Source organism: Pterocles gutturalis, unplaced genomic scaffold (assembly GCF_000699245.1).
Source record: "Pterocles gutturalis isolate BGI_N339 unplaced genomic scaffold, ASM69924v1 scaffold478, whole genome shotgun sequence".
Lineage (NCBI taxonomy): Eukaryota > Metazoa > Chordata > Aves > Pterocliformes > Pteroclidae > Pterocles > Pterocles gutturalis.
The window spans coordinates 16,620-43,461 of record NW_010125351.1 but is presented as its reverse complement, the minus strand read 5'-3'; the positions used below and the strand labels follow the sequence as shown (position 1 = coordinate 43,461).

The window sequence follows — 26,842 nt, the reverse complement described above, 5'->3', positions numbered from 1 at the left end:
AAGGGAAGAAGGCAGCTGGGAGGGGAGGAGGAGGAGGGAAGACACATTCGAGTACCTCCTGTGTTATATACATCCACCTATCACCTACATGAAAAAGTTACAGGTAAGTCAGAAGTGACCCAAGCCCAGCTTTTGGTAGGATTTCACTCAGCTTACCTTCACAAAAAGCCTCCCCGGCCTTTTTTTGCGGATGAAGGACAACTGCGGCACTGTGTTCCTCTCTTTTTCCCATGAATTATTAACTCTCCCCTAGGATCGCTTTGCTGGCTGGAGAGCCAGGAAGTTTCCTTGGAGAAGCTCGGAGCTCTCCTCCTCTGCAGTGCTCTGTGGGCATCAGCAGAGCGCCAGCACCACGGCGCGGAGCGGTGGTGTTTGCAGGATTAAGCCCTGCCTCAGGATCATGCTATCGCAAGGCAAAAAGACAACCCAAATGCTATTTTCGGATCTTCAGCTGCTAATGCTGCATCTCTGCTGAAAGAAGGGGAACTCTGCATTTAGCTGGGAGGCTCCACCACAGTTAAAATGGATTTCCTCTGCTGCCCAGTGGTGAATGGATAAGAGTGGTCCTGCCCTGCTTTTGCCAAGAAGGGCAAAAAATAAGAAAGTCTCCCCTGAAGTCCACCATCCAAGAGACACTAGAAGCTGTGGCAGTAATGGTGACAGAGGGGAACATGCCCGTCCTGGTGGTACCAGGGCAGAGCATTTCACTTCACATGTACAAAAATAACTCCTGTAAAGCAGCGCTGAGGACATCAGCTTAATCTTCTGTGCTATAATCCTAGGAGCACGGAAAGGTGTGGCCGTGCATGGATAGGAAAACACCTTTGCTTTTTTCCTCACCATACCAGCTGGGTGGTGACTTTCCATGGAAAAACATGTATTGCAGACCCCTTACTTCTGACGCAGATCAGCTTTCCCAAGAACACAGAAAAGCAAAGGGATTAGGAAAACCCCTCTTAACCATAGTGTAATTCTCTATAGGCATTGCAGAATAATTTGGGGGGTTCTGTAGCTTTTGTTAGAGAGGAACCACAAAGAAAGCTCACTTTGATACAGAGCTCTTCTATGTGAACAGGGACAGCGGCATTCATGAGTTTGCCAAATTGAGCACATTGCATCCATACTGTATTGTTGTGGTTTAATCCCAGTCAGGAACTAAATTACACCACACAGGCACTCGCTCACTGCCTGCCCCCTGCCTCTCCAGTGGGATGAGGGAGAGTATTGGAGGAAAAATGTCGGAAAACTCATGGGTTGAGATAAAAACAGTTTAACGATTGAAATAAAAGGAAATAAAATACTATTGTTACTACTGCTAATAATAATAATAATGAACTGCAATGAAGAGGAAAACAACAAAAACAAAACCCAAGACTTATATACTGAACATGACATCTTATGGTATGGAATATCCCTTTGGCCAGTTTAGGTCAGCTGTCCTGGCTGTGTCTGCTCCCAGCTTCATGTAGAGAAGAAGCTGGGAGAGCAGGGGCAGTGTGAGAAGCTAAACAACTAAAACATCAGTGTGTTGTCAACACTGTTCTCAGCACAAATCCAAAAATATAGCCTCATACTAGCTACCACCAAGAACATTAACTCTATCGCAGCCAAAACCAGCACATAAATGTACGTGTCCTCTTTTTATGGAAGAACATTTCAAGCAGTTTGTCCCATAACAAACAGAATGAGAAGTAAAATGCCTCACTCCCCTCTATATCACATAAACAAAACAAGACAGATTTTAAAAGAAAACATGTACTGTTGTCAACATTTCGTTTACAGAAAGATAGATGTTCTTCTTGTTGGAAACCAAGGCTTGTGAGAGTTACAAGTTACCCTTCCAACATAAGAATACTAAGCATTAGAGCTGCTAGCGCACATTTCGCAGTTTAACTAAATCTGCTGAGCCACAGGGCTAATCATGTAATCCTTACGCCTTACTTCAGGCAATTACAGCTCTGAAGATCCTGGAGGCAAGACGCAAAATGGAACCCCACAGCCTGTCACACAGTTCAGAAATAGCTACGGAAAACACTGTGAGAATGTTTATTCCCCAAGCAGCTATGTGTTATGCTCAGTGCTCTTCCATAGCTTCAGTGTTTAACAGAAGAGACCCTTCTCAGAGCATATGAAAATCCCACATATTTACAGTTAAAAATCCCAAAGTATCAACAAACACTTCCACTTACTGAAGAAGAAATTCTTCATACTTACAAGAAGAAGTTCTGCAACAATGTCTGGAAACAAACTGTACAAGTAATCACCTTCTCTGTATGCAAGCTCTGCATATATTTCATGCATAGGAATGTTTTCTCTTATCTGACTTCCACTGTCTGGCTATCAAAGACAAAACTACAGGCTAGTGTGACATAAGAGATCAGGAAACAAGAGGCCAAGGTCTTTTCCTTCCTTTCACTACAATGACAACTAGAATAGCACAGGGACCAGCTCAGAGCTCACATTTTAGTTAAAACAAGAGCTGACAAAACCACACCTATACAGCACAAACTAAGTGAGATCAGATTGTCATTAGATCATTAATTCTGTTGAAAAATAGCTGTAAACTCTCACCATGACCTATGCAACAAATACCTAAAACCAATCAGTGTCTTTAAAATAATGGCACTTGATTCTGCCTCAAAAGCCACTAATCATCACACTTAATGTGTAGAGCACAAGTGCAAACTACCAACCACTGCTAAACCCATCCCTTAATAGATGGCAATTAGCAATCCATTTACACAAGCTCTTAGCTATAATTGGAGAGTTTTGCTTCAATTTAAAGTAGATTGGCTGTAATTAGTTGGCATTTAAAAACTAGCATGTGTGCTATGCTGTTGATTTAAGGAAATACTGTTTAACTCACACTCCTCCTATGCCTAGAAGTCAAGAAAGAATAAGAAATCTTAATAATCCACCTGATCTTTTGGTTTAGCTGACCTGCTCTGGTGAAGGAGATGATAAGCCAGCCCATTTAAAAACTATGTGGGAATATTATCACAAGATACTGAAGATGTGAACCAACCCTGGAAAAAGGGCACAAGTCTTGCCAAGAGTTAGTGATGTGTCATAATCAAAGCTGTAATTTGTTACATTCAATATCATCCGTAAACACCTTGAAGGTAAGATTAACATTTTCCCAGGAAAGATGTTCTAATTGCGTGCAGCTGTGAAGCCAGCCCATCAACTGTGACTGTACTGCACTTTCACTCCTTGTCATGTGAAAATGAAACTTTCTCACCTTGCTCATCTTATCGGCCCCATCAGACGACTCCAAGTCTTGCGCTTCTGCCTCCTCTGGAGCTGTCTCAACAGAGCTGTCCGGGTCGCCGCAAAGCGAGTGCCCTGCTGAAATTGAGAGGTGTGTGAAAACCCAATCATCATTTTCAAAAATTCAAAAAGCTGGGCACAACAGACATGGAGCTCCCATGGAGGGCCAGGCCCCATCCTGCACACTAGTACATACCAACAGGACGTTATTATGCCAGAGGCGCTCAATGACCTCAAAGGACTACCTCGGTTTACAGCAGAGGCTAGGCTTAACTACAGGCGTAAAAATAAACAGGTTATGACCAGACACATTATTTGGTTGGAAACTATGAAAGCTGATTCAGAGATATGGCTAACATGCCACATTGAAATTCTTACATTTATTATTAATTTCTTGGCTGGCGAGCAATTGCCTACCTTTATAGTTCAGTGGTTTCAAATGGAAACTGCAGTATGTGAACAAGCAGGCCATGCCAAGAAGCCTTTCCTCCAAGTTAAGTCGAACGTGATGATTTAAAATTACTTGCAGTTTTGGCCTAACGCACCCACTACTGGGTTTCAATGTTGATTTTTAAGGAAACAAACCCAGTTTTAGCAGTTTTTAGGAGTCTGCTACATTAACTGAAAACTGAATTTCATTTTCATCAGTACGTGGCAACAACTGTGCACCCACTCTTCTGGAGATTATGTTGTTGATACAGCCAATAGCTCCTTTGTGACTTCTTGTAAGTGAATGACAAATTACCTGCAAGTGACAAAAGAAAGAACTAATCCCAGCCTGAGAGCTCTGTGCACAAGTAACTTTTTGGGGGATCTCATTCTCTGACTCAAATAGCTGTACGAAGCAGTGTTACTACACCTTCGCCAGTCTTCACAGAAAAACAGATTTCATATACATTCAACTTCTACCTATGGAACTTATAATGACCAGTGATGGACCGAACTCTGCCAGGCAACTCCTGCATCCCTCAATTCACCTGCAAGCCAGCATAAAGAGATGCTTTACAGCAGCTGAGTCCAGACACTAATTCCTTTTTAACTCTCCCCTCTCCTTAACCCCATAAAGAAGACTTTTTTTCTATGATGCCATTTCTTAGGGCTGGATGGGGAAGGGTGGTTTCTGAGTACACCTCCCTGCCTACATCCTGCCACACAAATAGGACAGTGAGTGTCCCAGCAGGTATTATACCTTTTATTCCATTGCATATATTATTCAGGTAATGTATAAAAGTCTAATCAAAGTTCAATGGATGCAGCAACACAGAAAATCCTTGATTTTTAAAACCCAGGACTCAACAGATTATATTAGCATAATTTTTGCTTGTATTGTTAGCACATAACATTTAAACATTTTGTTGGAAAACTCTGTTTCTGTAGCAGAACAGAATTTTTTTCAAACCAGTGGAGGTTTTTCTTTTGGTTTGATAGCCCTACGAATGGAAGCAACCCAACAGCACGCTACCACGTTGTCAGCACCTAGTGCTCCAGCATCCATCCCCTCCTATTCACCACTAGGTTGAAACATGAATGTTTTACAAAGATTAACAGTGATTTAGCACATCAGAAGCAGCACCATTTCTGTTAGTCCCATGCTGACTCTCATGTTAATTACTATTTTTCAACTAGACATTTCAATTTAGATAAGTCAGGTGTATTTGTCTATAAGGACCATTTGGCTAGATAGCAATGCTGTGAGTAATAAGACCACAGTGATGGTAACAGACATCTGTTATACTGATATATTTCAGTTAAGCACTGTCTGGTTTGGCCAAAAAGGCTATAATAGGATGGATGGTCTTTTAAATTCAGATAAAATGGCTAGCTGCTTTAAAATCAAGAGATTTTGAAAAAACAAACCCTGATCACACACATCCAGTATATTTGTTTATATTTATACTGGAATGAAATATATTTAATTATATGGAAATTCTAGTCTCTAAGAAATATGTTTCCTCAATTTTCCTCAATTAATAGCAAAAATTCTGCTGCCCCTTCACTGCTTTTCTTTCAAGGAGTTTTATGTTAACACGTAATGTTGGCTCACGAACACATCCTAGGTAAAGCACTCTACATCAAGAACTGAGGGCAGTGATCCAGGTCTGGGTTCTTCGGTACCCAACTGTCAGCTGCTGTCCTAGCAAATTTCAGCCACCAACACAAAAAAAAAAAAAAAAAAAAAAAAAAAGGCAGGACTGTACAAGACTTCCACTTCATTGAGTCTGGAAATAATTTGGAAAAAATGGAATTCAGAAATACAGAATTAAATTCAGAAAATACCCTGTATACTGGGTTGGAACTAAATTGGACATCAAATGAAATTAGAAAGACATAAAAGGTAGTTCACAGCTGAGCTTCTGGAAGACGTGCCTCTCTTCTGAAAAGACAGCGTTTACCTTTTAAAAAGATGTACTTGTAGGGGATGTTTGGCAACACAAAAATCTATTTGAGGAAGTGTTTTTTCTGTACGAAGTTAGGTTTTCTCAGCTTTGCCCATGATTTTATCAACTTGCACTATCAGCTTTCTGGTCTCTCTATTAACATGTGAAAAAATTCTTAAAACCCTTAAGCTATCCATTAAAAAATAAGAGAAAAATGTGCTATGTGTCATAATTTGTTTTGGGCAGTCTGTGGTTTCATCACTGCAATTAATTTCTCATTATAAGCTGCGTGAAATACATCCTACAGCTGTTTTGCACCCCAAGCCAAGGCAAATAATGTTTGTTTTGGGGTTTTGGTTTTTGCTTTTAAGCTACCACTTTTTCTTTTCCTGTATATTAAAACACCACTTAATCTGTTTCCTGCAGTATAAACACTTTTACCCAGTAGACAGCAATCTTTCACTTACGTCTTAATGAGCAGTCACACAGTACGTGAGCTCAGGGTATTTCTAATGCCTTAAGCTGCCAAAGCCAATGTTGACTTCAGCAGGTTTATCAGCTGGTTGTTAAATGCAGGCAATCCGTTCAATAACACTGCATGTTCCTACCTTTCAATACCTTGCAGTTACCATCCCGTTTCTGTCACGTTCATTACATCATTGTAATTTTGCCCTGTAAATCTTTATTTAGCTCTGCAAGGAGCTCTGAGGACAATGGCCTCGCTTCCTCCTGCAGCACCTCAATGCTGCCCAGTGGGCTTCACTTGACATTAACAAATTAGAAAGGGAAATCCAAAAAGCAGCAGGAAAAGGGGGTCAAATCCATGTGACCACCAGAAGAGATGGAGGTCACATGAGCTCCCAGAGTTGCTTCAGCAGTGTAATATCCGTGACATTATGACTAATGCCCATTAAATAACTCCTACTTATGGCTAGAACTAACAAAATAGAAGTGTTATATCACTGGAGCAAAGGTGCTGGGGCTTAAAGGCCTGGAGAATCACGTAAAGCTTAAGCACCATGCCAACACTTAGCTAAAATTTTCCATGGCTGCTGCTTCCAGTTTTCAGGGCTGCTGTCACTTGAGATTTTAATGAGACTTCCATGGTATTTGGTACTGCTTTTAAAGTCCACCTCTTGGTGACAGATTTTTTTTTTTTTTTAATGCAGTGGAAATAAATATTCTTAGCCAAGCTCTGTCAGCTGTGGTGCAAAACTCAGAGGTGAGCATCCTGCAACACAAAAAGCAGCAAACAAATCAGAAAAGCCTACATCTTGATGCCTTATTACTGAATTTAGTCCCCTCAGTGACTGGAACAGGGAAGTGCTGGCAAGGGCAGCCATCTGCTAGTGTGTTACGTGCTGTGGGACAGAAGTAACAACAGGCTCGGATGGTTGAAAGCTATGGTTTGTAACTTTAACGTGCCTCAGTCTCCTAAGCAGGTCGCTTTACACATCTCAGCACCCACACAACACATGCGACTGAGGACTGGGACTGTTGCAGCCCGCCAGCAAGTGTCAGGGATGGAGCAGCTCAGCCCAGTGTCCTTCCCTGCCCAGCTGCCACCGCTCGCTGCCTGCAAAAGGTGTGTGGTGCTCCTCCGTACTTCTTTCAGTGATGAAACTCAGCAATACTGAAAGTCAAATATAGCGACTGCTTAATCACTTTCAGTGGTTAATAAAGAGTGAGCCCCATCCAAGCTGAAACCACAGAAACATGGACCAGGCAGAACATGACTACCCTGTCTGAATCCCAGCCACAACACTCAGGTGTCTGCTCCTGCGAGAAGTGCTGAGAGAAGTTTCAGTAACAAAGTGCTTCAGTAGCTCATTGTTTGGCTGTAGTCTTAAAAGAAAAGAGTAACACTTACTTGGGCAGTTCAACAGCAACTTAAACAGAAAGTGTCATTTCTAAATGCTGCTGGGGAATGGCCCTGCTATGACAACAGAGTACCTTTCAAAAGGGAATCTGTCATAAACGAAGCAATCTTCATGAAAACTGTTTGGGGACTGTCTCTCAGATTAAATTTTCATTTGAGACAGAATTTTACTTATAAATCTACTATAAAAAAGGCAAGCACGCACTTTTTTCTCTTTTAGAAAAATTCTGGTTAGCTTTGAAACACTTAAACATAAAAGAAAACATCATTTTTACACTGGGGTATTCTGTCTCATCGAGAAGACCCACAGAGTTGATAACCTCTCTAAACACCTGTAAAACCCAGACTACAACAGTCAACTGTGCGACCAAAGAGCAGTACAGGAACAAACCAGGGAATTCTGCCTTTCCAGAGACCTACAGAACAAGGCTCATAAATTTATTTTCCTTTCAACAGAACTCTATTGCTTCTCTTTATGTTTCAACTAGGTAATAAATAGCACAAATATAGAAAAATCTGTCCTGAATGCCACCGAATTCATTCGCTCTTTGTGGGAAAAACGCAGATTCAATGAAACCTTCCCTGTACCAGCTGTACTGCAGCCACTTTTCCCCCTCCCCAGGTCAGAAGCCTAGTCAAACACGGGTCATACGCTTGAGTAGCCCCTTTGGAATAAACAGAAATTTTCATAGACGTAAAGATGAAGCATGGACCTTGAAAACCAGGGACATGGAGATCAGACAAACCAGCCTTTCCTTCTGCACGTACCACGCTGCAGCCCCAGGCTGGCGGAGCCGGCACGGGGAGCAGCGACACAGCAGCAATATCCCGATTAGAAATCCGGGGGGAAGGGAGCGGCTCTGCTTACTGCACCTGAAGTGGGAAGGGTCAAAACCCCAAAGCCACAATACAAAAACTAACGTGCTAATAGCCATGCTGCTTATTTCATCAGCAGCTCCGGCAGACCTTAGAAACACCAGAAATGAGACCTCTGAACACAATCCTGTCTGAGGCAACAGCCTGGAGCTTTGGCTTTTAAGCTTTTAGAAAATATATCTTGTGAACGACAGTTCTGCATGTCTCTGATTAATTATATGCAAGACCCTCAGACTGCTGCTGCAGTAAATGCCCCTGGAATTGTTAAATCAAGCACTGAATGATAACAGTGTTTTTTAACATGCTACAAAAGGTCTGAAATTAGTTGTCTGCCTCAGGAAAATAACCCTAAAGAAATTAAGGTTACTGTTAGTCTCAGCTTGTTCTGAAATCCAAATTACTTAGCCTAAGGGGGCCTGTGACAGGATGAGGATGGAATGAAAAATAGTGGCCATTCTTACAGTGTAATGAAAGTTTGTTTTAGTTTTATTAGCCTTTATAGTGTGTGTGCTAACTTCAGCCTCTGGTTCTCCTGCTTTCTGAATGACAAAATAATAGACTTCTTAAAAATACCTATCTGCTTCATATCTAGATTAATATACCCATTCAAAACAGGGCTATACTTTATTTTTTTTATGCTTTATACATTCTACACAGTGATTTATATGGCTCACAGTTATCCCTGCAAAGTTATCCCTCATGCTGGAGGTCTCCAAAATACAGGAGCATGCAAAGCCTAAACCTCAGAAACTCTACCCCAGAGTAAAAAAAGGTAGTGAATTGTGGTGAGATCACAAACAAATATGGATACTACTCCCATTCCCAAATCCCCTTCTAATAACACCGTATCTTCTTTTTTACTTTGGGGAGATGCAACGCTGTGTTTCTAGCTTTCAGCACCTCATTCCCTGGATCAAGTGGAGCAGAATAGGGAGATAGCTCTCACTGATCCTTTTAGGCAATAAGGAAAACATGCTGTGGGGCTCCAGACAGGATGAGAGCTAGTCCTCCTCAACCAGATTTATGCAGACTGCGTTAGCATGAGAGAAGACTGAAAGCCAGGAAAAACAACAATAAATGAAAGAAACAAAACTTGTGGCTCTGCAAGCCTGATGCAGCACTAATTCCTAAAGGAAAGCAGATATCATACCCAAGACTATATTTTTCACATCAATTAGAGATACAAAATCCAAGGTCATTTCAAGAATAACCTGTTAAGTAAACACAATGAAGTAACCACTGCCACAGAGCTGATTTGCCCAACCGCAATATATACAAGGTAGCTCCAGACAATGAAACAGCTGTAAGAGACATCGTATTTAACAGGAGCACTGGCAGTCAATTCAGGGAGGTCCACTCCCAAAAACGCAGCCCCACTTTGCTCCTGGAAGACCTCCCACTGAGTAATAACTATTAGGAAAGGTTCCCTAAGAAGAAAAATGTAACACAGCACCTTTCTGTTGAAAACACCCTATATGATTTGCTTCACAACAAAAAATCTACCCTTTGCTGCCTTCATAGTCGATGAAGAATTGCTAGTGAAGAAGATAATGATAGGACATCAGCATGATCAGTCAACCAGACCCTGAATTTCTGAAGAATGGATGTGCCTACAGGTGACTTATACCTGCTGGCATTCTGGCCCAGCAATGTTTCACCCCCCTGCTGAAGGGGGAGCTACACTACTTCAGGACCAAAGAAGAAATCTGCATGCTATAAATAAAGCATATAACAGAAATCACTGAGCTGATTTGCCTAGCCAGCCAAACTGCCAGTAATCAACAAGGACACAAATAAACGGGTCAGTGGGTATTTCATACTTGACTGCTCTCTATCTACAAGCAGCTGTGGAGCTGAGACCAAAACTCTGAGATACACCCACAATCTCCCAAATAAAAGCACATACTCCTTTTTAAAATTTCACGTGGATCCCGTTTTAGGTAACGAATCCCTGAAAAAGCACAGGGCCAGAAGAAGAAAGGCTTCAGTAAAACACTGTGTTCTACAAACACCTAAATAGCGATAAATTGATGGAGAAGATCAGAACACCTGCCTCCCAATTGCACACTTGGGTGTAGACCATTATTTTACTCCGACCTCAGGCTAAGTCACCCCAAATTGCAGCATCAGCATTGTTTGGCTTTAAACACTGTCTTGACGTCATTCTTCAGAGGCATACTTCATATGGCAACTACAGGTGCTTTCAGAAGCTGCCAGAGACACCTGCACATCTGCTGATGAGCTATCATGTTGCTTCTGTTGGTTAAAGAAATATTCCTCACCCTTTGAGGAGGAATGAAAGCGATTCCAACCTCAACATTTGCTGCATTTTGAAGGAAAGCTCTAGCTTATGTACCGCCTGCCACTTGAAAGAGAGAAAAGGACTCTTGTCCTTTGCTCTCTTTCAAGTGGCAGGCGGTACATAAGACTATGGAACACAAAATTGAAGGGCAGCTGTACTGAGAGAAATCTGAAGGGAAAAGGAAGCCCTAAAGCTTATCCTCAGTCCTGGGGAGCTGTTCAGAAGCAGGTGCTTTGGCCCACCAGACAGTTCACATGCTCACTGCAGGACATGGAAAAACAAGCAACCATTCCACACCACTGTAATAACCACAAAAACTCAGCTCAGGAGAAGCTTACAAAGGAGGACAGACATGACTTGAGTCGAGAGCAGAAGAAAGGAAGTCGTGTCTACAAAGCAGCAGCAGCGCGAGGTCTGATTTTGCCATGACATGTCCATCGGCCACACCCTATGTCTTAATTTCACATGATGCATGCATGCAGTGTTATTACCGGACAATGTTAAAAGGCAAATGCTAGGCTCTTCAGACACATTTGGCAAACCATGCACTATCTCACCCTCAGCAAGGAAAAGCACCCCTTGAAGACCCTCAAAATAACCATGCAGAGAACTGATAGTGGCAGAGAAACTGCTTGTTGAGATCAGCTGTTGAGACCCTGTGTTACAAAATGTGACTGCTCTGCCTTAGAAATCTCTATGTTGCATAAATGCAAAAGTCCCAGTTCCCAACTCTTTGCACCCAGGGCAGATACCCACTTCAGCGAAAAGTCTGGGTACGAGGACTCAGCACTCAGGGTTTCTGTGAAAAAGCACAGACAAGGACAAAAGGATGGGGCCTGCAAAGAGCTGGTGTTAAGTAGGATATGGGGGCATCTTGTGGCCACCTATAAAAATGTACGAGATGAGCTTGATTTTTCAGCACAAAAGCCTAACTGGGAAAAGCTCAATGAAAATTAAAAGGGAAGAATGTCCTTCTGAAAATGTTTAATTTTAACTGCCTTTTCGGGGTTGTCCCACATCTTACATGAGGTTGCTTTTATCAGTCCCCTCTGAAGTGTTTGCAATAAGCTGTTTTTAAGCTTTCTTGTTCATGCAATTCCACTTGCGATAAATACCACGCTCCCCAAAGTCAGAGTGGAGGACCAGCTTTCCCTGTCCCCACTATATGTTCCCATCACCTGAACAATGACAATTTTGCTAGATCACTTTCAGTAAACATTTTAAACAAAAACAGAGCAGCAATTCAGAAAGGTTGAGAGGCAGGCTGTACCTCCCTGCCCCTTTGCAGGCAGAGATGAGTCAGCTTGGTCCTGAGCCCAAGCAAGCCATCTTTCACTGTGGCTCATTTGCTCCAGCTCAGCATCATGCTAATACACTCACACCACTCATGGGTTACCTCCAGTTTGCACCCAGACTTATCCCAGTAGCCCTTACACCGCATGATTGCAACAATCAGACAGACATGTCCTGGAAGAAGGCTGACTTTAACTCTCATCAAGTGCATTAACAGCACCCTTCCTGTTCCAGCTTTTTATTTCAAATGCCCAAAAAAACACAGTTTCATAGTTACCATAACAATTATTTTAACATTTCTGAAATCTTTACTTTGGTGAGAAGATAAAGTATTTTGACATATTGAGACACCATTTACTTTTGACTAGAAGCCAAAATTTACCTCAGAATAGTTTTGAGTGTCTAGAAACTACTTCTTTTGGGCACTTCCATTCACTTTTCGTGTATTTTAAATTATACCAAAAAACTAAAGCAAGCAGGTACACCCAGTATCCTCTTGTTTCAAGCATGGGGGACATTTAGAAGCTGTCAAGTAAGACTTGACTAAGCATCCAAGTAAGATGAGACATGATGCAGGAGCTTTGCTGCTATCCCAGTGCAATTCCCAACAGCATTGTCTTACAGAGGTAAAAGCTAGCAACTGCCAAGGAGGCAATCCTGCCCTTCTGCAGTCATTTCTCTTATCCCAGCACAGGTGCTTGTCCTCAGCTGGTTCAGGAAGTTAAACCAGTGGCAAACAATTCACATTTGCTAGGGATCAATTTTCTGCCAGTTCAGTTCTCTGAACAGGGCAACACAGTGGGCAGGAATGACCCTTCCCACCACAGTGTGCTGTGGGACCAGGTAACTTTGGCTGTCATGTCAATCCCTACCTTTAGGTGTTTTGAACTGTCCTTGTGAGTTACTCATCAAACACATAGGACTCCTCTGCTCCTGGCTAATCCCAGAGAGGGCGAATGCTTATCCCCTCCTCCTTCCCTGCCATACGTATATCCTGTGGGCAAATCCAGAGGTAAAGGCACCTCCTGAGCAGCCCAGAAGGGAACAATTAGTTCTGCAACTCGCTGTAGGCATAGCTAGATGATGTGACATGCATTTGGCAATGACACACGTTTCACAGCCTAACCATGTACATAGTCATCCTTCATTGCTACCACAGATTATACCTTACTACTTCCAGAGCTCCCACGTATTATCTGCCCAGCGCATTCAGACTGTAATGCCTCTCACTTCCACCACTGAAGTTACACGCAGGTATCAATGGGATTACACTGCACGTTGTAAGTGTGAATCCTCCTCCTGGTAATTTCTACATTGAACCCAATACCTTGGTTGCTCCCAGCAAATGCCAGTGCACTGTCACTCAAGTCAGATGGGTTTTCCAAGCGACGTGGTGGTGGCTGCATTAGTTTCTGCCCTTCCTCTATCTCAGGATAGGTGCGCACAGTAAAACACAGTGAAGGCTGAACAAGGGCATCTTTCAGAAAAGCCGAGTCCAGATCCTCAGCAGCTTTCTTGTTAATCTCCACAATTTCATCGCCAGCTTTCAGGCCTGCAATGCAGAAAGGAACAGGTAAAACTTGCACAGTAACTCTTCTGTTACCCACAGATATCAAGGAGCTAAGCTGGGTGTTTATGACGTGACAGACAGTGTTATGTCTAGACATAAAGTAAACATTTATGACTGCAAATGATATTGAAATTTGATGGACTTTTGTGAGATCTATTGTCAGGCTGGTACTCCAGTACCATCCCTGAGAGCATGGTGCCCAGGAAGTCCCTGACAACATACCAGCAACAGGATATCCCCTTTTTTTTTCACATCACTCTGCAAATGAACAGCCACTGTACTGCAAGCCACCCTACACAACACATTGCATGTAAAAAATACATATACTGAAAGACAGAGTCAGACTTCTGAGGTGCTGCACACAGGATGGGGGAAGGATGGAGTAGCTGGGCTGGCTTGATTCTTGCTTTTTAACTTTCCATGTAAGTGAAGGTTTTATTTGAAGTGGCCACCTACTCATACGCCTGGGAGCAAAGACAAAACGTTTCCCACTCAGCCGGAGTGTACGATGTAGGACTTCAGATAGCCTCCTCTCTGGCCCTGTCTGAATCACAACCTAGCACACAGATCTTCAAAAGTCAAATTTTAGCACTTGGTAAATTAGTCATGTGGCTTTTTTTTTTTTTTTCCAATCTGATTTCAGGAGCTATTTATAGCACCAGCGCCCAAGGGAAAAGGGGATCTGCAGAGGAAACAGCTGACTCCTGCTTGCTTCAGGGGCGATGCACCGACAGATGACGTGCAGCCCTGCAAGGTGCTGCAGGAAACCTGACCTTCCCCTCAGCCAACCAGTCCCACTCTCCAACTGACAACAGCAAACTGGACCAGGATTTAATCCCAATCTCTAGAGTCAGGCAGGCAGCAGCACACTAGGGCATGTCGGCGCTGACAGCTCCGATTGTCGGGGCTTTTTCCTCCACTTGAGGGTGACGGTTGGTGGTCCCCCGCAGGCATCCCCCCAGGAGCTGGCCCACTGGGCACAGGCGGTAGGAAAGCATTGTCTGTGGTGGCCGCTAACCCACCAACAGGACTGCTGTGGCATCCCAGTCACTATCCTGGCATTTTCAGGGACAAAAGCTGGAATTTAAAGGGTCAAAAGAGCTGCTCCCTCTGAGGGGGTGACCTGCCCTCATGGCCTGCAGTCCTCTGGCTGGGCAATCACAGAGAGAATGAGTCTTGCCACCCTTAAGCCCAGATAAAAGGTCTGACTTGATGAGCCTGAGCTGCCAGCAGAGCTCAGCTGCATCCTCCAAGAAACAGATCACCTACCCACATTCAAGAAAGAAACACGGAAGGGGGGAGGCTAAAGAGCTTCAGTCTTCTTTAAGAAAATTGAGATCTTTCTAAATGCATGTAATTGTGCCCAGAAACTGTAGTGTGGCTTGCAGTTTTGGAGAGAATAAAATGAACTAGATAGAATAGCTACAAAGTAAATGGACCATAAAATCATATTTGAAACAAGGACAAAACAAAGCAAGTCAACCATTTCACACCATTTCATTTATTCTGCTTAGTGATGCCATGTCATAATAGTAGCACATTAATATGCCTGAAACCACAAGCATTGTATCTGTGGCTCTATGTACTCTTTGTACTCCTTGTTTTGAATCATTTGGGATAAGGCATCATGTCTATCTCAGTACCATCAAGCACCTCAAATTCCAACAATGGTCTAGGTAACGCAGACCAAAAGAAACAATAAAACGATAAATCATGAAAATTATGAGGAGAAAATAAAATTTAAGTTTTTTAATTGGAGAAAAGATTGAAAATTAAATACTGTATCTCCTCTAGTTAGACTTACTACAGGAAGTGCAGTCAAATGCAAACATTAATGTAAATAACGGGAGGAAGAGATAGTATTCCTCCCTGCTAACTATGGGTATCTTGTCATAATATCCTGCCAAATACTGTACATACAGAAGTGGCTTTTTATATCAATTATGAAGAGCAATATGTCACTGAAAGTGTGTTTCAGCGTTCAGCCCCACAGGAGGCAGTCTGTGTTCATGTATGCATTTAAATTCTCGCTCAAACATTTTCTAAAAGCAAAACAAGGAATCCCTGCTGAAGACACATGTGCCCTCCTCCTCCCCATTATTCTCTTTGCTCCCCACAAGAAGACTACAGAGTTTTATTTTCCTGGTGCAGGTTGGCACAGAGCCACCCCCGCAGCCCCGCTCAGGGGTTTTGGCAGAATCCCCAATGTGTCAGCCAGGGAATCATATGGGACTGAAGTGGGGTGAGGAGAGAAAGATGGTCTTTTGAAGCTCAATAGACATCTGCAGCAGCCTCCAGAACCACCTATGTGGTTTTCTCAATTTAGGGTAAAAGGTTACAGCTGAGTGAAACTCCAGGCTCCCTGCAGCCAGAACTGTTTCCCTTTCTCTGCCCCTCATTTCTTCCTTCCCAGTTTCTGTCTGCACAGTCCTGTCCCTCCACTGTGTCACTTCTGCCACTTACTTCGCTGCAACACAAGCCAACTCCATTTTCTAGTGGGCCAGAAAACCAGCCACACATTTCTGCCACAGCAGTTTTCTATCAAGACAGTGAGCTGAATGGACTCAACTACGAGTGCCAGAATCAGCACAAGGCAAAGGGCTGGAGCAGTTTCGGGGAGACCAGCTCCCACTGCTCCTGGCAACAGCAAACTGTTGAATAAGCTCTGCACAACCATGTAACCACTCACCAGTAAAACTCTGCAGGTTTTTTTAAGGACTCTGCACATACTGATAGGTTACGATGAAATGAGAATCTTCTCACTCTTCATGCTCCCCACATATCCCTTTAAAATCCGGCTAGGTTTCAGCTGCCCAGCTACCTGACCAGCACATCCCGGGACTGCATGAGCTGCAGTGCCAGCACATCAGAAAGGGCAATAAATGGGAAAAGCAGTAAGGGCATGGTAGTGTGTGGGTTGACCAGCTTGGGTCAGCTGCAGTTAAACCTTACCCTGGGTCAAGCCCAGCAGCCTAGTTATCTCTGCTGGTTTCTGTCCAAGTGCTGTCACGCTTCCTGCAAAAACAGAGGCAGTATCCCAGCCACAGAGAGCCCTATGATGACTTCTACTGCACCAATTCATCTTGCAGTGACTGACTTGAGAGGGCCCATGCTCCTCTTTCTAGCTGCAAGGGACATGCTGACCCTGCTACACACACAGCAACTCCAAATTAAGAGGTTGACTACATAGCATAGCTGATCCCAAGAGCAGAACAGCCACATATTCAGTACCTAAGGTTCTTCCCAAAACCCATGGTCTCTTTTGGACTGGAACCCCGGTTTGGTGTATGTGTAAAGCTCCTATGCCAACAAACTCACGGTCTATACCAGGATTAAACAAACAATGACAAAAGCACTTTAAAAAGTCTTTTACCTTTCTTGAAAGCAAGGCCAGTCTCTTTGACACCGTTCACATACAGCCGACGAATCCCTTCTTCTTCCACAGAGGACAGAGAGAAACCTAGGGAGATACCCAGTAAGACAGTTAGAAAAAGCCAGTCACTTCCAATGTGTCCTATCACCTGTCCAAACTACAGGTAAGGCTGTGCTGTCCCTGCAGCGAGCAGTCAGGAATTCCTCCCTTCTCCTTTCCCATAAACCTTTGTAAACGTAAAGGGAAAGTTTAAAAATGAAAGTGGCTTTAACATAAACCTGAACTGAATTTCTGAGTTTATATATAAATCATCTATAGCTTTATTTGAGAATACCACAGCTGCAAAACGTTGGAACAGACTTCCAATTCTCTTGCTACAAAAGGCCATTTCAAGAAGTTTTGCTGTTTGCAGACAAAAGCTGTACTAAGCTGTGGTTTGTGAGCCAAACCAACAAAAGCCAGGAAACGGAGAGCTACGGCTGATATGCCATCCTGAACTCAGACAAGGCATTAACAGCTTCTGCTAAAGCAGAATGCCAGCTTTCATTTTCTGAAACTCCTGGACTAGACAAGTTTGTAAAAATGTCATTTTCCCTTTTCCCCATTCTTTTTTCAGCTGCTCCTGGCACAACCTGTTATTTGCCAAGTTTCAGCTCAGCGCACATTTCATAGCTGTGTCAGAGACCCATATACAAGCCTTATAATGGAAGTACTGACACAGCCTTAATTTAAATAGAGCAAACGGTACCATTAAGTCTGGTTTTGGTGATTTTCTTACCATTTGTGTTTGACACTGTGTAAGATAACAATGTGTGAAGGAAATACAATGTGGTTAGTTAAATTGGGCTTGTTTATTTACTGTTGACAGTTATCTAAAGAAGAACATTTGCCTTTCTGAAACTTCATTACTCCCTAAATGGGTGTAGGCAACCATTTGCTCTCTCTTTTTCCAACTAGGAAAACATTTACAAACCTCTGGGGGGAGACGCTTGTTTGACAAGGAATCAGCCACCAGACAAGGGGAAACAGATGTGCTGGGAGCCTATTCTGACTTTAGGACTCCCTCCAAGTTGATGCTTATGGATGAGAAGTTATTTTTTCATCCATCATTTAAAAAAAAAAAAAAAAGAAGAAAGAAAGGGGAAGAATGAGACAGCCTAGAAACAAGGAGCAGACGGCCCTTCATGACTTACTGAGCTACATGGAATCTGTATGTGAGCTCCTCAGCCTGAATAAAATGAAATTTGTGAAGCTCACTCAACACACAAACTTCAGCAGAGAGAAACTCGACTGAACAAAAGAGCAGCTGTAAAATATAGTAGTTATTGGTTGTCGTCATCATCACAAAGCCTACCTGGAAAACCCTTGACCAGAAGCACAGTGGAGCACACCCAAGACTGCAGTTTGAGTCAGCACAAATTATCAGGTGCTAATACCATCACCCCTTTGTAACTGAAATACTGTCTTGCAGCCAACTATCATACAGTAAAACAAGGCTGAGCTGCATCTCAAGTTCTCGGTGTAGCCAACTGTGAAGATATTAGCACGCTCAAGCAGTCCCAAGCTCTCACTCTCCTCCATGAAAAGACCTCTGCCTCCTCCAATCTGTCAGGGCTAAGTGCATCTGTAGTTTTTTAATTCATCCTTCAGTCAAAAAAACCCCCAAACCATAAATCCTGAGCAGTAATTACTGGCACAACAGGTGTAAGTAGCAAATACATGTCATCAGCTTACGAGATGAGAGATGGGCAAGCAGCAGCAGCCTTGACATGGTCATCTCACAAATACACTTAACCCCTCCACAGACAGGGTATGTGACCATACCCCAACCATGGATACACTGTTTTATTTCTGCAATTGTGATAGTGGCCTGATCTTGTAAACAATTTGAAGCAGTATGCCTGTACCACTGCAGTGCCAGTGCCAGTGCTTTCACTGCCATGCAGTAAAGCAAAGCAGGGAACTCATCCAGATGTCAAATATCTCAGTCGAGTATGTGTGTGTATGTATGTGTAGTTTGTATATATACATGTATAGTACAAATGTACAGCTTCCATCTGGCCGAATTCTGCAGGCGCTCCAACAAACACGTGTACTAGAACTGCATGAGAAGAAGGGCAGGAGTGGGTGGAAGCAGCGATTGCATAAGCTGGCATTGCTGCCAAAAAGATTATTATCAAACTGTGCGTGGACTCTGAAACACAGGTGTGAAGAGATGGGTGGTGACCCAGACAGAGCCTTTTCTTCACTGCAAAGTTTTGATGACAGGAGAACAAAAGTCTGCATCAATGAGTGCACATGGTCTCACCGAACCAGCACAATACCTGAACAAATCTACCTCCAGAAAATTACCTTGGCCCCCTATGACAGACAGTTGCTGACAGAAACGCTAGTATGTTCCCAGTACATGCAGGAGCTGGAAGGAATAGGTTCTTACGCTGATGTGCCCTGATTTCTGCCCATACAACCTTTGAAAGGAGACTGGTACCAGTGAAAGAGGCAAGAACGTAGTATGTGCCCAGACATCAGCAACAGCATCACATTGCCAGATCTAGTGCTGGCAAGGTCCAACGTGCTGGCCAGACACTCCAGGAGTGCCTCTTACCACAGGCACACTGGTGGGAGTAGAAACACTATGAAATGTTCCCAAATGAGCTTTGCGTCACTTGAACTCATGATGCACACAGACATGATGGTGAAGCTGCTACAAAGGCCTGCTAATACCTGAAGGAGCAGCTCTGCCCCCTCCCTGGCACTAGGATCTCTTAGCTGGCCTGAAACAGCTTGCAAAGCCAGCAGTCAGCTACTCACGGTCTTTTATTATCTTTCTACCAGGCTAGTGAGCTGAACTGACCGGTCTTAATTGCACCCTGAGTGAAAGCATTTCACCTCCCTACCTTTGATACCATGCCTGTTAAATACAGATAACAGCGCTAAGTCTACGTTGTCAGGATTAATGAATAGCTGCTTGTGAAGTATCTTGAAAATTCAAGGTGATTTACAAGTATTATTATTGCTATAGCTGGAACGCTAGCAACAGCAACAGGTAATGTCACTAATGATTTTCATAATCTCATCCATTTTCCAAATTAAAACTTTCTATTTCTTCTGGAGGAATCAAGGCACAGGGAATTTGGACATGGGCAAGAAGTAAAAGAAGGCTTGAACAAAGCTCCACAGAAAAAACAAGTAATCACCAGAATAAAAATCCCTTAGCACTCCTAGTAGCAGTACTGACTCCTGACCCTGTTCCCAGCACTTGCTGAAGAGCTTGTGAAGGGCTGAGCCCCAAGCACTGCCCAGCTGACTGAGAACCAATCTCAAAGGCAGCCCTGCTCACACAAAGGCTTACGCAGGTTCTTAGATGCTTGGAGACTCTGCAGTCACGTTATTGATTTAGGTTGTTTTCAAAACAAAATCAGTAGCAAGAACCCTTAATTAACCCTGTTAAAAATAACCTAGGCAGAAACTTTAAAGCTCTGATCTTCCTGATGCCATAGCATGTGAATGTGCTGTAGCTCTCTCTCTGGATTGTGAAAGTACATATTAGCAATGCTAATTCTGAAAAGAGACTAAAAGAACTAAAAACTCAAATGTACCTAACATACAGAATGGGAAACATGCTTCCCCAGCACCAGGACATGATGAACACTTCACCTCTGCTCCTCTGCCCACACTTGTCACTGTATGAACACATAGTACCGTTTCTATGAGACATATACAGACTACAGAAATTCTGCTGCCATTTAGAGTCAAAGTAAGTTTTGCCATTTTCTGTCAACAAGAGCAAAGTCAGCTTTTTTGGGATGCATTTAGTATTCACTCCCTGCAGGTTCGGAGCTACTGAACAGATACATCCCATGTCTCACACAGCTGATCTAATTTCACAGGACATGACAATGCATTTCATGGTCTTTCCCATCTATCACTTAAAAAAAGAGAAGAAAAAGAAACAAACAGGAGACACCATGATACCCCTAACTCTTGCAGTGCTTTCAGGCACAGCATAATTATTGAACCTAAGGCCACTGCTGTGCTGGTTAATATTTCTTCCTTAGGCCTTCAATATTCAAACCACAGTCAGTACCATTGCTTTGTAGCAGAGCTCAATATTCAGATGGCCTGCAGCTGTATAATAAGCACTTTGGGGATTCAGAATTATTCTAGTCATTAAAACTGAATATTTAGATAAACAGTAAAAAGATGCAGACTGGCTTCCCGCAGGGTAAGTTGCACAAATAACTTCAAAATACACTACAGAACTGTAATTGCCAGACCAAAGGGCAAACTCACCAGGCTGGAGATCTGTAACTTGAAATACCTGAAAGCTAAGAAATAGAACCACCCCCACATAAAGATTAGGGATTTCGCCGAAATTACACAGGGAGGACTTCCCCTGCTTTATGTTGTATGCACAGATCTGTATGACATGTCAGGTTCTGGCTCCAGAACTCCATGAGTCATCCTCGAAGACTCGGTGTGCACTGGGGCCAGGCTCCCCCAGCCTCAGGAACTTTGGGGCGAGACAGGTACCCACCTTGCGTGCCCCCGGCAGGCAGGGAAAGGAGCCAAGCAGCCTCTCTTGGGACAGCTGCCTGGCTGCAGACCTCACGATGCCTTGCACTCACAGCAATGCTCCTGGCTGCATCCCAGCCATCGTACTTGGTGGAAGGAGTGTGGAGGGGGAAAGCCACCTAGCCTGCAAGCAGCAACACAGTGGCAGTCCTCTGCCAAGCCCCACTGCAGGGCCCCCATGAATGCCACGATGCAAGCATTCATGTAAGATGTGATAATGCCAAGGGATGCTGTTTTCCACAGCCGCTCAGTTGCACAACCTCTGTAGGTGGTGTTTTGAGAAACTACAAGAACAAGAACACATTTGTCCTTGATGCCACTGTAGCTCTCTCATCAAAGAGCTGCACGTTGTACAGCTCGAGCACCAGGAAAAACAGCGTTCAGTGCACTACAAATACAACTGTCCTGCTTTGGGGCAGGGGAGCAAGCTTTGTATGGGTGGCACAGGAATCAGATATGCTTTTCTTATTGTGTTCAACAGGCCTTTCAGGTGTATCAATGAATAACAAGCAAGAACCTGCACACACTAGAATCGACTCGGTAGAAAAGTAAATACAAATCAAGAAGAAACTCACCATAGGTATCAGAGGACGCGTCAGACTTCTCTATCTGAATGTGCTGTGTAATTTTCTGACAGACTTCTATTTCTTTGTACAGCTGAGTAGAAAAAAAAAAAAAACACAGAAGTATGTTACTGTGGGAGGACACATCAATTGTAATCATTTTGAACAGTTTTTTTTTTAATTACAGGGAGAAGAAATGGACTATGGTCATTATTTATCAAACAGTTTTTTTACATGTACGAGATGTATTAGTAGTGTCACTATGCTTTACTGTTAGAACATAATTAAAGAGGAGGAAGCAGTGTTTTACTATTGCCAACATAAAACCAAGCATACATCTATTTTACTCGGTCAACACCATTTTGAGTGCACAAGAAACAGAGCTTTTGTTCCTGTTTTCATATTTTACAGGTAGTCATCATTTAACATTTTTATATCATTTTGATTAAGACATTGCAGGAATTCAATTATTCAATAGTATTAAAATCACAAGGACAGATTTTGTTTCTTAAATATATTTCTTAATTGTTAGAAGACACATCAGATTTGATAGGCAGCTTGCTCTTAGCATGAAATTTCATCTTTAACATATTTATGTTTATTTGTACTAAGAAAAGCCCCCAAGTCTTTGAAACGGTCATTAACATCCTTCCGGGGAGACCAGCACAAATTCACACCTAGGTAATAACACAGAAGCCTATGCACACAGGTGCAATTCACTCTGCCTTTCCAGAGCCTAGCAACCCCGCAGCAGGGCTACACCCCTCCACCACAGCTCACACACCTGGTGCTTTTAAATCACTTACATTCTCCTGCCTTGTGTGGCTTGCTATTGTACCTGGGTCCTGCGCCAAGTTCCAAACAAAGGAGCTTGTACTGAGGCCTGACACCCCACCGGAGGCAGGGAAATCCATCTTCTCCAAACAAAGTCACCTGGACCAGATATTTAGAGGCTCTGAGCTGACATCTTTGGAAGACAGCCCTGACTAACTCCCTGTAAGACAGCCTTGACACCCCGGGAACCTCTGGCTCAGCTGAGGTTTGAAGCTGTTTTTGCAATAGGACAGGCTAGCACTTAAGCAATAAACCATCCTTTTGTCTTTGGAAAAAATCACACCAACAGGTGAATGAGAGCCTGCAGGTAAATATTAATTTTGTTTACACACATGAGTGTGTAAAAAAGCAATTCACAATAATTAACATTTTGAGACTAAGTGGCATCAGTATTTGGATTGAAGTATTTAAACCATTTTTTTTTAAAAAGAAGAACTCATTAGTAAAGGGTTTCTTTAATAAAAACATAATTTTATATTCTGCTTATATTAGCACTTACATATGTGTTTAATCGCAAATGTTAGGTATTACAGAACAGTTATATACCGATGTAAATGGTTATATATAGTAAAATAAAATGCAAAACTAATTCAGGATGCCATGCTAGCAATATTCTTAAAACGCAGTTTTGAAATATAGGAACATTTATTCATAAGCTGAAAAAGAGTCAAATGGCATTTACAAAAATCTCAGCTGGATTTCAGCAAGGGTTTTAAAAAGAGGAGAATGAAAAAAAGTAGCGAAAATCACTGTATTTTCAAAACAAAGCCTGATCCCTGCAGTCATCTAAACTGAGCATGCAGGCTGAGAACCAAGCAGGATGGCTCACATGCCCTTGCAGGGATACAGGAGCCATGCGCTACCTGTATCCCAAAGTGCATTTTCAAGCAAGAACCTCTATTGGACAGGAGGTAAATAACTGGGATGCACAAACTGCAGCTGAGCTGCCCAAACCAGAGAGCCAGTCCAACAACAGCCCTGATTTTCCACTTACATTTCTGTGGCCCGTGGACAAGCTGTGCTGATGCTAAAGGCAAGCAGCATATTTGGGCTACCGTGGCTTTTGCAGTGAAGCTGCCAGGCATTACGGGCATTGACAGTAATACCAGGAGCATCTCAGGGGGTTTGCTGGGCACAGGGGAGTGCTGGTCCCTCACAGTGTTTCTCATAGCAGCTATGGGGACCCCCCCCCCCCCCCCCCCCAGCCCCTTCAAGATTTTCTCTTCCTTGCCATTTTTTTCTCTACTGCTTTTGGTCTTGTCCCAGCACGCCTTCCCAGGGCTACCTCTTCCAGCAGCCCCAATGCCTTCACCCCAGCCTCATCCTACTTGCAAGATTTCTGGGGAGGCCTCTGGTCTCCTGCTTCCATCTAAAAGCACCATCCTACCCAAAGTAAAATGTCTGGCATGTCAAGCTTCAGCCAAAACACTCCAACACTTAGTTTACAATAAAAGGTGCCCAAAAGCATAACTGCCTGCTATAGCACCTCATGTTAAATACTCTCCCCTGAGCCCTTAGTAAAATTTTTAAGACATAATAAACAGAGCTTGTGAATTTTTGAAAGACTGTGTCAGCACACAAAGCGTCACCATTAATGTTTTGGAGAGGAATGGAATATGGATATTTAATCTCCATTTCTTATTTAAATATATCAGATACATTCTGCAAGAAAAAGGAGTATCACCGTAAGAAGTCACTTTTCTGCAGTAACGTATGTCTGTAAAAGCATTTTAGTAGTTGGAAGACAGTTCTAGCAAGGAGATATCAACATTAAACAATATTATAAACAGCTATTCAGGAGACTACAAAAATAGAGGTACTAGTTTTATCATATTGCACCAGAATCACTTAATTAAACACTTAAACAAAGTAACTCAAATTTTCTAATGAAACAAGCACACACACACAAGCAAACATACAAATGTGTGTTGTTTTAATGTTACTACATTTGATATAAGCCTGAAGCACCTATCTATATTATAATCTTTCAGCATGTACATAGTCCCACTGACTGTAGAGTTTTGGTCTAATTTAATTTTTTCAAAATAAGCAATAACTGATGACTATGTCAATCCTACATCCTCTCAACATAAGACAAGTCACCAAAGTTCTTCCAGGCAATGAAAGCGAAAATCTGTCTCCTCTGAGGTTTTTTTTTTTCCTAACTATATTCTCAGTACTCCACTAGCATTTTTCCTTCGTGTTGACAGTGTTAATGGCAAATCCCAGAACTTCTTTACTACATGAACAAAAGCATCCTTAACTGTCAAAGTTTTACATTTTACAAATAAAACAGCCACCAATGAAAAGGACTTTAAAAAGCTTTACAGCATCCATGTGTAAAATCATAGAGTTAATGCATGACACTAATTCTGTTTGGTCTTTTTTTTTAATCTCTCATTTCAAAATTCCTTTGAAGTCTACTTTTGAGATGAACGATATGAAAACACCTGGCTGAAGCAATTAGTAAAGTATATTCTCACACATTACTCCAGAACTTTTTAACCTCAGTGTTTACCTTCCCATTTAGGAAAAAAAGCACAACCAACCAACCAACAAAACAAAAAAACAACTACTTGTGCACTTCCCCCCTCTTTAAAAATCAGGCAAAGTGATCCAAACAAAAAAATACTCAGGCCTCAACCCTATGTCTTTGAAACCACCAAGGACAATATGAACAACAGAAAAGGGCAACCTTGAGAGAAGGTAAGCTTAAATGTTTGTACAGTGGCTTTCACACATTACCTGTGGCTGGTCCTCCTCTCTCTCTTCCATGCAGACACATGCATGCACAAACGTAAGCTAAACACCAACTCTCTCCTCAAGATGAAATGTTTGGAGAGATTACTGTAGGCCAATTTGCTATGGTCTGCAAAGCACTATAATTGCAAGTTAAAAAGCATAACTCTTCATATTACAAATGTCAGATAAACACTAATTAATAGTGTCCTACCAAGTGTCATTTAATTTTGCTCAGTAGGTACAATTACCAGTTCATAGATATCCTCTTCTGGCTTTGGTACATAAAATTGAATCTGGTTTTCAATCAGGAATTTAAGACGCAGGTAGTGAGCAGAGTAATCCAGCTGGTGTGTCTGCAAGAAACAGAGAAGAGGCTTTAGAAGAGAAAAGCCATGGCTCACATCATCTATACTTAGAGAATGGCCTGACACTCACAGGGAGAAGAAGGTGGGGATGCCCCAGCACCACCTTTCACAAGATGCCGAGGATCTCCCAACCTGAACAAGAACTTGAACCTCCTCCTCTTCCCCAGAAATACATCTTCATTTAACCACTGACCATGCCAAGGGCAGTGCTAGTACTCTCCTAAGCAGCTTCCTTGGTTCTGCTTAGCTGGCAGTTCTGTTCCCTCCCATGCTATTGCAGAAACAAGCAAACACTATTACAGCAGAAGACTTGGAGCATACCTTTGTATACAAAAGGCATTTAAAATCACAAGAAGGAAAATAAATGTTCTGCTAACAGAGAAAAATGTAACAGGAGTTTTCTTCTGTTTGTTTTGGGGTTTTTAGCATGTTCATAATTTAGCAAGTAAGTATGATGTGGTAAATTTCAAGCAAGGTTATGTAAAGCAAAAATCTGTATGTCCTTTAAATTCAAAACAGCTCAGGATAGGCTGGCTTTATAAAACTAAAAGAAGACAGGAGTTGCATACTAGATTACACCCCAGTGGAAACAGGTCACACCATTTTAATGAATTAGTTATAATTATCTGAGGATATGGCATTTGGTCTGGGAGATGTTAATGACCTTTTCTCAGCACGATTAATAAGCTTGATTTAAGCAGAGGTTAATGCAGTGTGTAATCAAAACACATTAGAATGATGATAAACACAAAGGATGTCATTCAGAAGTTACTTTCAAAGTTCGTAAACTGTTGACTAAAGCTAATGAAAAACCCCAAAGTG

The 26,842-nt window shown here is 42.5% G+C and overlaps 1 protein-coding gene across 1 annotated transcript in view; it reads right to left on the bottom strand.

Moving 5' to 3' along the window:
- The window catches only part of LOC104465467 (T-lymphoma invasion and metastasis-inducing protein 1-like), a gene marked incomplete at its 5' end in the record, with an annotated part of 60,101 nt that overhangs the window by 20,298 nt on the left and 12,961 nt on the right, over positions 1–26,842 (bottom strand). The window contains 5 exon segments of the mRNA XM_010078517.1: positions 3,242–3,345; positions 13,326–13,550; positions 16,942–17,028; positions 22,092–22,173; positions 25,904–26,008. Coding sequence (XP_010076819.1) covers positions 3,242–3,345; positions 13,326–13,550; positions 16,942–17,028; positions 22,092–22,173; positions 25,904–26,008 — 603 coding nt within the window.